This window comes from Syngnathus leptorhynchus, chromosome 16 (genome assembly GCF_054491065.1).
Source record: "Syngnathus leptorhynchus isolate UIUO chromosome 16, UIUO_Slep, whole genome shotgun sequence".
Lineage (NCBI taxonomy): Eukaryota > Metazoa > Chordata > Actinopteri > Syngnathiformes > Syngnathidae > Syngnathus > Syngnathus leptorhynchus.
Window position 1 is genome coordinate 8044857 of NC_141210.1, and position 12036 is coordinate 8056892.

At 45.8% G+C, this 12036-nt stretch overlaps 3 protein-coding genes across 4 annotated transcripts; 2 read left to right on the forward strand and 1 right to left on the reverse strand.

Annotated features, from left to right (window-relative positions):
- Positions 1–459: 459 nt before the first annotated feature.
- Positions 460–2919, forward strand: LOC147044662 (perforin-1-like). Its single transcript, XM_085933905.1, has 4 exons — positions 460–1065; positions 1140–1278; positions 1344–1555; positions 1838–2919. Exons 1-4 carry the CDS (start codon positions 539–541, stop codon positions 2730–2732), a joined length of 1773 nt encoding a protein of 590 aa, XP_085790031.1. The 5' UTR covers positions 460–538; the 3' UTR covers positions 2733–2919.
- On the reverse strand, positions 2871–11830 carry LOC147044663 (uncharacterized). The gene is made up of 27 exons (XM_085933904.1): positions 11632–11830; positions 10663–11014; positions 10487–10600; positions 10130–10347; positions 8358–8577; positions 7779–7826; positions 7522–7545; positions 7389–7448; positions 7241–7276; positions 6989–7060; positions 6847–6924; positions 6722–6742; positions 6600–6644; positions 5592–6323; positions 4939–5001; positions 4815–4853; positions 4688–4744; positions 4559–4603; positions 4456–4491; positions 4348–4392; positions 4227–4268; positions 4079–4150; positions 3930–4004; positions 3829–3855; positions 3670–3711; positions 3298–3354; positions 2871–3091 (listed from the first exon to the last, which is right to left on the reverse strand). The coding sequence occupies exons 5-27, from the start codon at positions 8422–8424 to the stop codon at positions 3087–3089; spliced, it is 1788 nt and encodes a 595-aa protein (XP_085790030.1). The 5' UTR covers positions 8425–8577; positions 10130–10347; positions 10487–10600; positions 10663–11014; positions 11632–11830; the 3' UTR covers positions 2871–3086.
- Positions 9872–11045, forward strand: cox6a2 (cytochrome c oxidase subunit 6A2). Of its 2 annotated transcripts, none has more exons than XM_085933906.1 (4): positions 9872–10010; positions 10159–10222; positions 10641–10783; positions 10893–11045. In XM_085933906.1, exons 2-4 carry the CDS (start codon positions 10159–10161, stop codon positions 10980–10982), a joined length of 297 nt encoding a protein of 98 aa, XP_085790032.1. In that variant the 5' UTR covers positions 9872–10010; the 3' UTR covers positions 10983–11045. The 2 variants fall into 2 exon arrangements, with proteins under 2 accessions (XP_085790032.1, XP_085790033.1); XM_085933907.1 differs by having other exon boundaries at positions 9879–9956.
- Positions 11831–12036: the final 206 nt, after the last annotated feature.

Sequence of the window (12036 nt, forward strand, 5' to 3'; positions counted from 1 at the left end):
AGATATCAAAATGAATTTTGCATCTATTCAAACCATGACGAGATGATGAGGACAGAAGTACCTGGGGACTAAGGACAGAAACCTGGGGAACATTTTTGACGAGCATAAAACAAAAGTCATTGACAAATTAATAAACTATTTTGATAATCAATTAATTAATTAAGGTTGTTTAACTTGATATGGTCCAAGTACTGATTTCATCCTCTTGAAAGTAAATATTGTGTGATTTCTATCTTATTTGTTTCATCAAAAGAAATCCATTTGACAAGACCTACTTTTACTGTGGAAAACAATGACATTTTTTTTTACTGTGTTGACGGGAACGCCAGCCCCCTGCCCACATACGGGGCTCCCGTCATCAAAAGGTGTCAAACCACCAACTTGTCTCAAGACCACTATCACCCCGCCCCCCCCCCCCCCTGCGACTACATTTGGATTTAAAACAACGAGGTCGGGCGCTATTGCACAGTTTGATGCATCATTCATCTTCTATACAACTCGAACTTGTAGCAGCAGAAAACAACAAAGGTGAGGCAACATGATTCTGTTGTGTATTTGCACTGTCATCGCACTGTTCCTGCCTCAGCGCACACACCAGTTCTGCACAGTGGGCTCCCCCAAGGAGTGTCTGCAGGCGGACATGGCTCCAGGTACCAATCTGGCCGGGGAAGGCTTCGACATTACTGAGTTGAGGCGCAAGGGAGCCTTTGTTCTGGACATGAATTTGTGGAAACGCAAAGACAAAAGCTGCACTCTGTGTAGCAACCTGTTCCTTGAGAAGGTAAAGCAGAAACTTCCGTTGTCTGTGGTGGACTGGAGGCCAAAGCAGTCCTGCAACATCAAGGTGGCCAGCACGGTTTACCGCTCCAGCGAGGCTCTCGTCAACTCCGTCAGCTCTCTCGTGGAAAACAACTGGAAATCCGATCTGGACTTGACTGTTAAGGACTACGAGGCAAAAGTCACGCTGGCCGGCACCGAGTCCAAACTGGCCAAGTACTCAATGGACAAATCAAAGCGTGACAAGTACAGCTTCACCAGCCAACAAGTCTCCTGCGAGTACTACAGGTAAGAAAGTCAAGACTTGTTCAGATATTTTCCCAAATCAATACTTTGAGACGATTCTTTCTTTGCATTTAAAGCTACCGGGTGTCCAGCAAGCCTCGACTGCACAGTGAATTTCAAAAAGAGTTGAAGGCGCTTCCGAAGACCTTCAGCCCTCAATACAAGCAACGTTTTTACAAACTGATTGACAACTTTGGCACCCATTACATCACAAAGGTAGCGACTCAGTGGAACCCGATGGCTAAAAAACCCCAGAGCCAAACCTTTTTCTTTGAATCCAGGTGAAACTGGGAGGCTCGGTCCAGTCCGTGACCAGCATCAAGCAGTGCCAGGCCAGCCTGCAGGGTCTCAGTGTGGACGAGGTCAACATGTGCCTGGAGGCCGAAGCTTCGGCCACCGTTATAGCCAACTTTAACGCACAGAGCAAACACTGCAAGAATGACATAGATAATACGGAGAGCAAGGCAGCCTTCTCCAGTCTCTTTAACGACAGGTCAGAGTTTTTCCTCCACAAAGAGATGCTGTTTCTACGGTAGCTCCTTACACAAGTCGCATCATAATTGATTACTGACTGCAGTAGTAAAATCAATATTTGTATGAAAAGCACGTTTAGGTGCTGGAAAGACTGTAAAACTCATGACAGCTCGATCTTGGCTGCCTGATGAAGTCTCCTCACGTAACCTTTATTTTCCTAAACAGTCGTCGACTTTGCATGTATTTGCAACCCTCATAACAGCCCGACCTTGCTCGTGTGATACATTGGTTCTCCCGACAGGATGACACACATGACAGGAGGTCACACCACGGAGATGGACCTTCTCTTTTCTGCTGACAAAGATCCATCCGCCTACAAGGAATGGCTCAAGACGCTGCCTCGCTATCCGGACATTATATCGTATTCACTGACGTCTCTGCACGAGCTGCTGCCGACTAACACTGAGGTTCGGAAGAACCTGCGCTTGGCCATAAGCCACTACATCCTGGAGCGGGCTCTGCTGAGGAACTGCAGCGGGAGCTGCCGGGCCGGCGTCAACAGCAATTCGCGGGAACCCTGCGCCTGCCGGTGCCATAATGAACGTGGAGTCAACCCAGACTGCTGCCCGACCCATAGGGGTACGGCGCGGGTCATCATCACCGTCCAACGGGCCAGCGGTCTTTGGGGCGATCACAACACGGCCACTGACGGCTTCGTCAAGGTGATTTTCAACAAGCAGGAGCGGCGTTCGCACGTCATTTACAACAACAATAACCCCCATTGGAACAGCGTCGTGGACCTGGGCACTCAGGACTTGTTGGCAGCCCCAAAAGTCCGATTTGAGGTTTGGGATCAAGACAGCGGCTGGGACGACGACCTTCTGGGAAAATGCGAGCAAGTACTGACGGCGGGCGTGAAGACGGACGTGTGCGCCATGCACCATGGACGTTTTTTCTACAAGTGGGAGGTGGAATGCGCGCCCAGCCTGGGTGGCGCCCGGTGCACCGACTACAAGGCCACTCCCATGAGCCAAAGTTTGATGAGCTCGTATGTATCCCGCCACGCTCACCATCTTCCACGAGCCATCCTGCAAAAGATGGGCGTCTACGTGAACAGTCGGAGCCCAACGACAAACCGGAGTCAGGCTGATGTGCTTCCTACAACCGAGTTAGAGAACCCAAGAAAGTTAGAGTGAGTTTCACCGATTTGCCCAACTTGTCACTGGCTAATTGACTGCTTTGAGTTCTTTGGAAAATACATCTTCATGTCTTGCATCGTGAGAGAGGAAGTGGTGATATTTCCTGTGAACAAATGAGCGGCGTGCTGTGAAACCTTATTCACTGGGCTGGAAGCAATACAAAGTCAATGTGTTCTGTTTTCCATATTTATTTTAAAATACATCATCCCACTCATTGCGGCGTGTTCACTTTCAAGCCTTAAGGTCTGTTAGATATAAAGATTACAAAAATATAAGGAACATAAAAAAAAAAAAATACAAATCAGTGAATGAGAAACAATCAACTTGAAAGCCATCAGGTCATTTCATCAGTTAACCTAAAAAGACACAAATAGGACAATTATACTGAGAGCAAATTTTGACTTTTTTGGGGGATGGGGGGGGGGGCTTACTTCTTTAAAAACCTGTGTGAGATTTTGTGCTCTATGTAGCCACCCAGTAGGTCTAATGAAAAATTGAGGGCCCCCTTTATTTTTTTACTTTTGAGATTTTCGTCTTATTTTCAAAGGACCTTCATTGTCACCTTTGTATCCACCTCCAAGTGGTCCAGTTCCTGCACCGTACTTGGCCGCTTTTGCGCCTGTGAAAAGGCCAATTTACAATGATTGAAAAAGGTTAAAAAAAAAAAAAAAAAAAAAAAAAAAAAAGAAACATTAAAAATATAAAACAAAAACAAAAGTATTGGGGGCACTTCACAACAACTCAATAAGCCCAAAATGATGTGTTAAAAAAAGAAAAAGGGATATAAATCATCAAGATTTGAATGATATTTCGTATCGGTTACTCTTCACAAAGTTTCAACACTAACGACGCATTGAGGAGCTCCTTGTGGCATTTTGCAAGAAAAGCAGGAAGTTGTTTGTGAAGGAGGAAGTCGGACTAGTGTGTCACTTACCCAGCGCATCTTGACTCGGGCCTAGCTGCTGTGGAAGGTAACCTTGATAAAAAAAATAAAAAAGAGCACTTGGTGATATCGTTGATGTAAACTGCAGCGTTCAAGACGTAGAACAAATGGCCTGGTGTGCTGGGGCGAAAGAACAGTGAGAAAAGTCACCTGCTTGTGGAGCTCCAAAAGCGGAACCTGAAAGCACACAAAACATCACCCTGGTCAAAATGTTCTTTTTTTCACGCCAGGAAACCATCACTCGTTCTCACCGTGTTTGCCAGCACTTTTGCTGCCATCGCCGCTGAGGCCGATGGGCTGGGCGGCGTACGGGTAGCCGCCATTTCCTAAAGGGGCCGACGTGTTCGTGGTTATAGTTGTGGCAAAGTAACAAATGAGTTCAAAAGTAAAACGAACTGACCTTCATGTCTGCTGGGGGCAACCGGAGCACCACCGTAAGCGCCCTGAGATGCTGCTGCAGGTGGTGCGCCCCCTGCAGGACGAGAAAAAACTTGCATTGGCATTTTCATTACGAGGTGCAGCGACGGTAACAAGTGGAGTACTCTCACCATATTTGCCGGCAGCTGGGTCCAGTCCGGCATCTAGTCCTCCTTGAAACGCACAGAAGGTTTCAACATACTGTCCATGACTTCATACTTTCACAGGAGGACAGACCGCTTCATGTCTTACCATACGGTACCTGCGGCTGGCCGGCATAGCTTCCGGTGCCCAAAGCTGCAACATTGAGCATATTGAAATTCCTTCCCATCAGCTGACTAAAACTTGTTCTGTACTCACCATCACCATACGGGTTGGCGTAACCGTTTCCATAACCTGTCAAAAGATGTGGCAAATAATTGCAGTCATTTGCACTTCCATCCATGATTTGTTGGTTTCTTACCCAAGCCGTTGCCGGCCGCATATCTTCCTGCACCGTTGGCATAACCTGCGATTCAACATAATCTCACAACATTTTCTTGGCAGAGGAAAATACATCACAAAATACATTCACAGCAAAGCAAATCCTGACCTGTCGATACACCCGCAGGGCCTTTTGTGTAGCCCCCGTGGCCAAGAGCAGCCGGAACTGACACATATGGAAGACAAATTTGGGATTATTTGATGACAGTTCATCAGGTTTAGGATGACGGGTTTACCTCCAAGTTTCCCAGCTGCTCCCAGGTATCCTCCCTGTCCTACAAAAATAAACATGACATCACTTACTTCTCTCTGCTTTAGAAGGAATTAACGTTCCTGTCCGTGTTAGTAGGTCAGCATTACCAGGTCCGTAAGCCCCTGGGGCCATGTTTCCTCCATGATAGTTGCCCCCACCACCAATATAACCTGCGCAAGAATAGAATAAAACGATCTGAACACAAGCGCACACCACAAAAGATGGACAAACCAGCAGCATGGGTGGAAATAACACATCAACTTTGAGAGAAATGAAGGCCTCCCATGAACTAAATCAGAGCAAAAGAAGTAGATGACACAATCTCAACCTTATATTGCACGTGGACGTCAAGTCAGCTCATTTTGAATTGTATTAAAAACTGTATGAACTTTAAGTACAGCAGCAAGTGTCACTTTGGCGCCCCCTTGTAGCAACCAAGTATGAATTTAATAAGCACAGCCTCAAGTGTCACTTTGGCGTCCCCTTGTGGCAAATTATTGCCATGGGTCTGTGCTGGATTGAGGTGACAAGCTTCATGTGTGCCTGAAACAATAAATTTGAAGTAACATGGCAGTAATAATTTTGAAATACGTCAGACGTTTCCCAAAAGAAAATATAATTTAATATTGCTTGCTAACTAGAATTGTGAAGACTTTTGAAAGCAGGACGATTATATCCCTCATTCGAGGGTCCAGGGAAATCAATCCTTTTCCATGACCTGTTGGCACACCGAATTATGGAAAGGTTTTTTTTTTTTTACCTTCTTGCTCTGGCCGGGCAAGACTTAAACGTGTCTCTGAAGACAAAGGTATATTTGTCTGCACTTCCCGTGCTTGAGGATTTGACTCTGGTTGGCCCAAAGTGCCACTGATGTGTCCATTTTCACCATCTGGACTCTTCTGTTGGGGAGCTAAAACAAGTCTGGATGTGGGAGCTTGCAAGTGACCATCTCGGGACGATAGAAGTTGATACTGATCGGGTCTTGGAACTTGAGGAGCAGGATTAGGCGCTAATCTCTGTGTCATGCCAGAACCGGATGGCTCTCGGTGATTGTTTGGTAAAAATGGGGAGCCACAGTTTTTGTTTTTTCGACGTTGTGGACGAGAAGAACCGTGGCCTCTGGCGTTCTGTGCCGGAGAAGCCGCAGAAGCTGCTTTTTGGAGTTTGTCTTTACCAACAGCCTGTGGGTGGCTGGCTCCGTGATTGAGGACCGGAGGATCAAGAGCACCTCCGGCGGCCTGACTAAAATCCCTTGTGGTGGGTCCGAGGTTCGACACCTTTGTATTGGGGTCTGGGATTCGGACTCCACTTCCAATTGAAACGACTTCAGGTCCAAAACTCTTGGCACTTCCAGTCCCCATGTTGGCCCTGGCAGCTTCTTCTGGTCCTCCAAACAAGACGGCAAGTTCTCCAGTTTTTGCTCTCTTCTGATCCTGGGCGGCTCGGCCACGGGTGGCCTCCTCCAATCCTCCCAATTGTGGCGCAGAAACACCTGACAGGGGACATACCATCATGCAACACGTGTTCATCCCACGGCGTCAAAACAACACCGGGCATCACATGCACCTTGCAGCCACCGGCATCCACGTTGCCAAAGAGCTTTTGGAGAAACTATGTTTATGTTCCATGTTGCTGTGTTAAACCAACTCAGAAGCAAACATTTGCATACAGATGAAACTGAAAACATTTTTTCAGAGTAAAACCATCGCGACAAACCTCAAGAAATCTTACAAAACATAGCAGAGTTTGAACAAAGAGGTTCAAGTACCTGGTCGGACGGCGGGGTAGCCCATACCGGCGTAAGGAGCAAATCCTGGAAATCATGTTAAAATATTAACAGTTCGGCATGAATTAAAATAAAAATAAAAAAAAGTCAACAGAACGGCTTACCCGGAACAGGGCCGCCATAAGCTGTAAAAACACACAAACATTGTTTTTGTTTTACATTTCACATCATTTGCCCATAAATGACGCTCGGGAGATCGCTGCGAGACCTCCATCAAGTCTTGTCTTACCGTGTTTGCCTCTGTGGCCCAAGCCCAGGCCGTTTGAGGGCGCCAGCCCCATTGGCAAGCCCGCACCATGATTGCCACCTGCGATAAAGATCTGCGGTCAGCAGGAGAGACGAGGAGCTCTGCTAATGATCTGCTTGCATACCATAGAGTCCGTGGTTTCCGTAGGCAGGAACTCGGCCAGGTGCATGCCCTCGTCCAAGAGGTTGGTAGCCCCCTAAGAAAAGAAGTACTTGTTTGTGCCATACAAGGTAGATGATGATGAGTCAAAGGATTGTGAACCATTTTTCCAACAAAACAATTTCATTACAACTAAATGTCATTCTTCAACCTGGAAAACAGAAAAAAATATTGACATTCTACTTGAACTTCAGTTCAACACGAAACGACAACTTACCAACACCCAGTGAACTGTGAACGGGATAATGGCCAACTGAATAGAGAAGAGCATTCACACATGAGTATGACCATTTTTGCAAGCCCAACACTCAGATAAGCACATTCTTAAAGGAGAAAGCATCCTCAATCACAAAGACTAGACCTACTTCCAGCCTTCAACGGTTTGTTGACATATCTGCCCCCCAGTGCTCCATGGGGCCCATTCACTATGACAAAATATCAAAATATGACAATTCGAATTGTGTACAGATGACTGTGTGCTAGCAAGAAAGCACTCACCGCCTTTGGTCCCGATGCCGACACCTGAAGAGCAGATGCGAGTGTTTAGCGCAGTGTCATTTAAACAAGATTTTTGTATTTAGTCCCCAGATGTTGCTTCATCCATTTAACAGAGGTAGATACCTCACTATTTATCTCACTTCATAAACAATTGCTGAACTCTGCTCCAAATAAAAGAGCAGCACCGAATAAAGCGTCAGGTCTCAAATAAAAAAAGTAAACAGACACAGAAAGACAGTATTAAAGATTGCCTGCACCTCTGGCTGGCATGATCCTCCTCCAAGACATGCCCTGAGCTTTAAGCCCTGAAAAGGGAAGACATTACCGCATCAAACACTTTACACTCAACCTCTCAAATACTGAATCATCGCAACCAAAGATGCCTTCATTGAAGATCACTATTAAAAAAAAAAAATACTACAAGAGGCGACTGTGTGCGCCTGCAGCCTCTTCTCACATGCGGCCGCCAAATTTTATTCCTCAACGCTTTGATCGCAGCAATATTAAATGATTCAAAGTGCAGTAGGGTGGAGCGACTTTTAACAGGCGGGTGAGAAGCAGCCACTGAAGGCGCCGATTCATTGCAGTTTTGGAAGCTAAATCATCCCACTATTTACTTGGGTAATAGAGAATTGTTAAGTGCAGTTGAATCTTAGTATATATTTTTTTTAATATTATTAAGCTTTATTCATCTTGGAAAGAGACTCAGTGAGATTAAAAAAAATCTATTAACAATATCAAGAGGACCCATATCAAGGGCCATGAAAAAATATCAAATATAAACGCATGAATATTTTTGCAACAATTTCTGTGAGATTTTATGAGTTTTTGCTTACCCCTTTGCAGACTTTGCCTGGCGAGGCAGACGAGCAGCGAAGCGTGAAGAAGAGTCGGCCACCACATGACGGAGGAGGGTTGAATCGATGACTGGATGGAGCATCTCCCTGCCGTCTTTTATATTTGCGCTCCTTCTCCTCCCTCCGAGCGCTACCCGCCCTCGGCGCTGGCACGGGCAGGCCACGTCCTGGCTGGGCGAGCGCCGTCTCCATGGCAACGCTTACATTGAAATACAATGAGTCTGTGGCTTTATATTTCACAATGAAAGTACTGCAGGTAGCATATGTTGTGTACGGGTTGACCGTCACGTTACTAGTGAGGCAAAACTGTCCACCGATTGTCATCTACACGCTGATCATACATCTATGCCACTACATGGACACTAAAGGGCTAAACCATCGATGCTGGCTTTGTTAGCTTTTGCGTTGTGTGTTAGCATTAAGACAGCGGACTTTCTGAAGTTGTACATCTGGCGCGATTCTTACGCGAGGGAGCAAACGGCGACAAAAGATAGCCCCAAAACGGACCCGACCTTCAGCCTGCCTCCACAGAAGTGCATGAAAAGTGAGGAGTTGCAAAGGTTTTGGCAATGAGCTCACATCAGTGTACAAGATGGGAGCAGGACCATGCCAAGACAATCTATCCAAAAAGCATATAGTAAGAGTTTCCATAGCAACAGGAGGTTGTGGCGATCAAGTGTTGAGACTAGGAACACGAAGCATAGGCCCGTGATGGCATTTATTTCATTCTTTATCTAGCATTTACGTCGTATAGGCGAGTTCTGAAAAAAAAAAGAGCGCACCCTAGTTTTTTTTGGGGCCAACTGACTTTGGACCACCGCATCGTCTTCCTTGGAGGTAGCGAGCACGAGACCCAAACATCACCCCCGTCTGACTCACCGTCCGCCGGTTCCACTCTAAACATTTGTCTGTCCATTTTTGCTTGGCAATAAAAGGCCGGCTGCCTTCTGTCAGAGCGCACGGAAAGGTGGGCCTGTGCCGAGATGGCCGCTACGTTGCTTCCCACAATAACACCGCAGACTGACTGTTTGCATGAAATCAGGCACTCTTGCAAGCGGCCAGGTGCAGGCAACAAAAGCAAAGCGGTCAACACTGAAATTCAGACAGGAAACTCCTGCCATCTGTCTTTATACTGTCCTCAGGCGAACGGGCACATGTCACACATGAAGCAATTTCATCTTGTATGCGTCTGATTTTCTTTTTGGGGGATTGGCAATGACAATCGGGAACTTGGCCAGGTGGTGAAAATCCAGTCAAAGTGTCACGAGTGTAACTAAACGTTTTTCCACAAACTTACTTTCTCACCTACACGCCTGACTTTGCATCTTGCCGAGGATTTGCAGTCATGTGAGATTTAAAAAACCAGAGATACCGTGTGGATCTTTTTATGAAGCGGCCTGAGGCAGAGACATGCCTCCCGCATTGCTTCTCGGGCACATACTGGATCGGTGGGCCCGCTGCACTGGGTTTAATATAAACTCAAAGTTCCCTGGCACGGCGACAGTAGGGAGGAGACTGGCGCAGTGAGTTCAGCTTAGGACAGACTGAAGGACAAAACAAGCAGGAAGAAGACGAAAGGTAAAGCCAGCAACAGGCGCGCTGAGGCAAATAAAGACTATTGACACATCGGCAGTAAGTTTTGCAACAAAAAAAACCTTCTTACTCATCTACATGTTTGAAATGAGAACGAAATTGTTGTTCCTGAGTCTGCATGACCCAGAAGTAAACAAAGCTGTGTTGTCATGTCCTACCCTGCAAACTGTTCTCTGTCTGTCCACAGATGTCGTTGTCGGCTGCTCGGCGGGTGCTCGCCGCCGCATCGCATTCGAGTCATGAGGGTGGAGGTCAGAACGTCTTCAGATTCACAAAAACAAAGGCCGCCAAATCAGAATTTGAACACAAGCATGTCCTCACCAAAGCCTCAGCGGGTTCCTTGGCTATGTTTTTTTCTCCCCAATATCCGACGCACCTTCAACAATGGGAAACATAAATACAGGAAGTTCAGTATTTATGCATGTTGACAATTGCTGTCAAAGAATGTTAAAAAATATTTGCAGCACATTTGAATTGCGACTCACCTGCCGCTAGCAATAAATAGCCCCACTTACAGTCACATTCATGCTGAAATGCAGCTTGTAGCTAATGAGGAACTTTAAAGCTGGCAGTCAGCACGCGCGTCCTGGCTCCCTGGCAGGCATTCAAATGGAATCCATCATGGACCACTGTGAAAAGATTTCATTCATGCTGCCGACCTTTCCACAGCGAGAACCTGGAAGATCCTGACCTTCGTGCTGGCGTTGCCCGGCGCGGCCGTGTGCATGGCCAACGCCTACATGAAGATGCAGGCCCACTCGCACGAGCAGCCAGAATTTGTGCCTTACGAACACCTCCGCATCCGCACCAAGGTGAGTGGCCCCTTGACACTCCCTCGGCATTATTTGTATTTCATCGCTGTGTGCCCGGGTCGAGATTTATGGCAATACTCAGACATCACTCATCGTTGTCTCCCGACAGAAATTCCCATGGGGAGATGGCAACCACTCGCTGTTTCACAATCCTCATGCCAACGCTCTGCCCGACGGTTATGAGAGCTCCCATCACTGAGGGGCCTTGCAGCCATACAGCGATGTCTTACTCTGAAATAAACATCATCATCTTATGCACCAATTCAAGCGTCAGCTCAGTTTTCCATGGCAGCAGTACCAAGATAGAGGGACTGAAGAAGCACCTATAGTTGGTGTATTTTTAACATTATCTTAGGTAATCATATCAAACATTTTTTAGACTTACTATAGATTACCACGGTGGTGCAAAAATAAACATACAACACAGTTTAAAAGTGTTTAATTTCAAATTTCTCAGAATTTTCTTCAGGAAATGATGTTTAAAACACTGCACACACCTTGAAAATTGTACACCAAGTAACCTGTTGCTCAGCATAATTATCAAAGCAAGTTAAAAGAAAGAAATAAAAACGATACGTAAACAACTTTTCTAAAGCAGGCTTAAGGTTTAAAAAATAATATTAGGCTCATGTTCATCACATTGCGCTAAAATTAGCAACTCGGCAACTTGGTTAGCTACAGGGCTGAAAGTTGCCTCGGGCGTCCCGACGACACGTCATTGAACGTTGTAAAAAATTAGGAACTACTCAAATTACTGACACTGAGCTAACGGGACTATTAATAAGCTTTTTAAAAAATTATTATTATACTTTTATTATTAATAAGCTTTTTAAGAGCGAACGCCTTACCTTTCAGACAGGTGACGAGGATGGCGCCGAAGATGACGTTGAATCCCTCTACCAAGATGGCGCCAATTAGCCTTCTTATAAAATTACCTTATTTGAGAACATTGCCTAAGGATTCTTAAATCGCTAACATACGCCACACACTTAAAATGCCAATTAGTAGTTCGACTTGTTGATAATACAGTGACGTTCATTTTGTTACTGAGCTACTTACTGTAAGTGGTGCAGAGATGAGATCAACCTGATCAAGGAAAACAAATCGAGCTCAGATGTTCTGATTTACATTGACATGTTAAAATTGCTTCCTCAAAACAGGATTTAACCCCCCCCCCCCCCTACACACACACATTTTTAATTTATGTATTATCAGTTTCATAGATAAGAAAGACAATCAAAAGTTTATTCTAA

Bases quoted from the DNA above. Each gene is read 5' to 3' on its own strand.
- LOC147044662 (XM_085933905.1), top strand. From the start codon at position 539: ATGATTCTGTTGTGTATTTGCACTGTCATCGCACTGTTCCTGCCTCAG. The intron at 1,279-1,343 runs GTAGCGACTCAG...CTTTGAATCCAG, and splicing joins GCACCCATTACATCACAAAG to GTGAAACTGGGAGGCTCGGT. The intron at 1,556-1,837 runs GTCAGAGTTTTT...TTCTCCCGACAG, and splicing joins TCCAGTCTCTTTAACGACAG to GATGACACACATGACAGGAG.
- LOC147044663 (XM_085933904.1), bottom strand. From the start codon at position 8,424: ATGTGGTGGCCGACTCTTCTTCACGCTTCGCTGCTCGTCTGCCTCGCC. The intron at 7,277-7,388 runs GTAGGTCTAGTC...TTCTCTATTCAG, and splicing joins CAAACCGTTGAAGGCTGGAA to TTGGCCATTATCCCGTTCAC. The intron at 3,856-3,929 runs GTGAGAACGAGT...GTGTGCTTTCAG, and splicing joins CAAAAGTGCTGGCAAACACG to GTTCCGCTTTTGGAGCTCCA.
- cox6a2 (XM_085933906.1), top strand. From the start codon at position 10,159: ATGTCGTTGTCGGCTGCTCGGCGGGTGCTCGCCGCCGCATCGCATTCG. The intron at 10,223-10,640 runs GTCAGAACGTCT...ACCTTTCCACAG, and splicing joins TTCGAGTCATGAGGGTGGAG to CGAGAACCTGGAAGATCCTG. The intron at 10,784-10,892 runs GTGAGTGGCCCC...GTCTCCCGACAG, and splicing joins ACCTCCGCATCCGCACCAAG to AAATTCCCATGGGGAGATGG.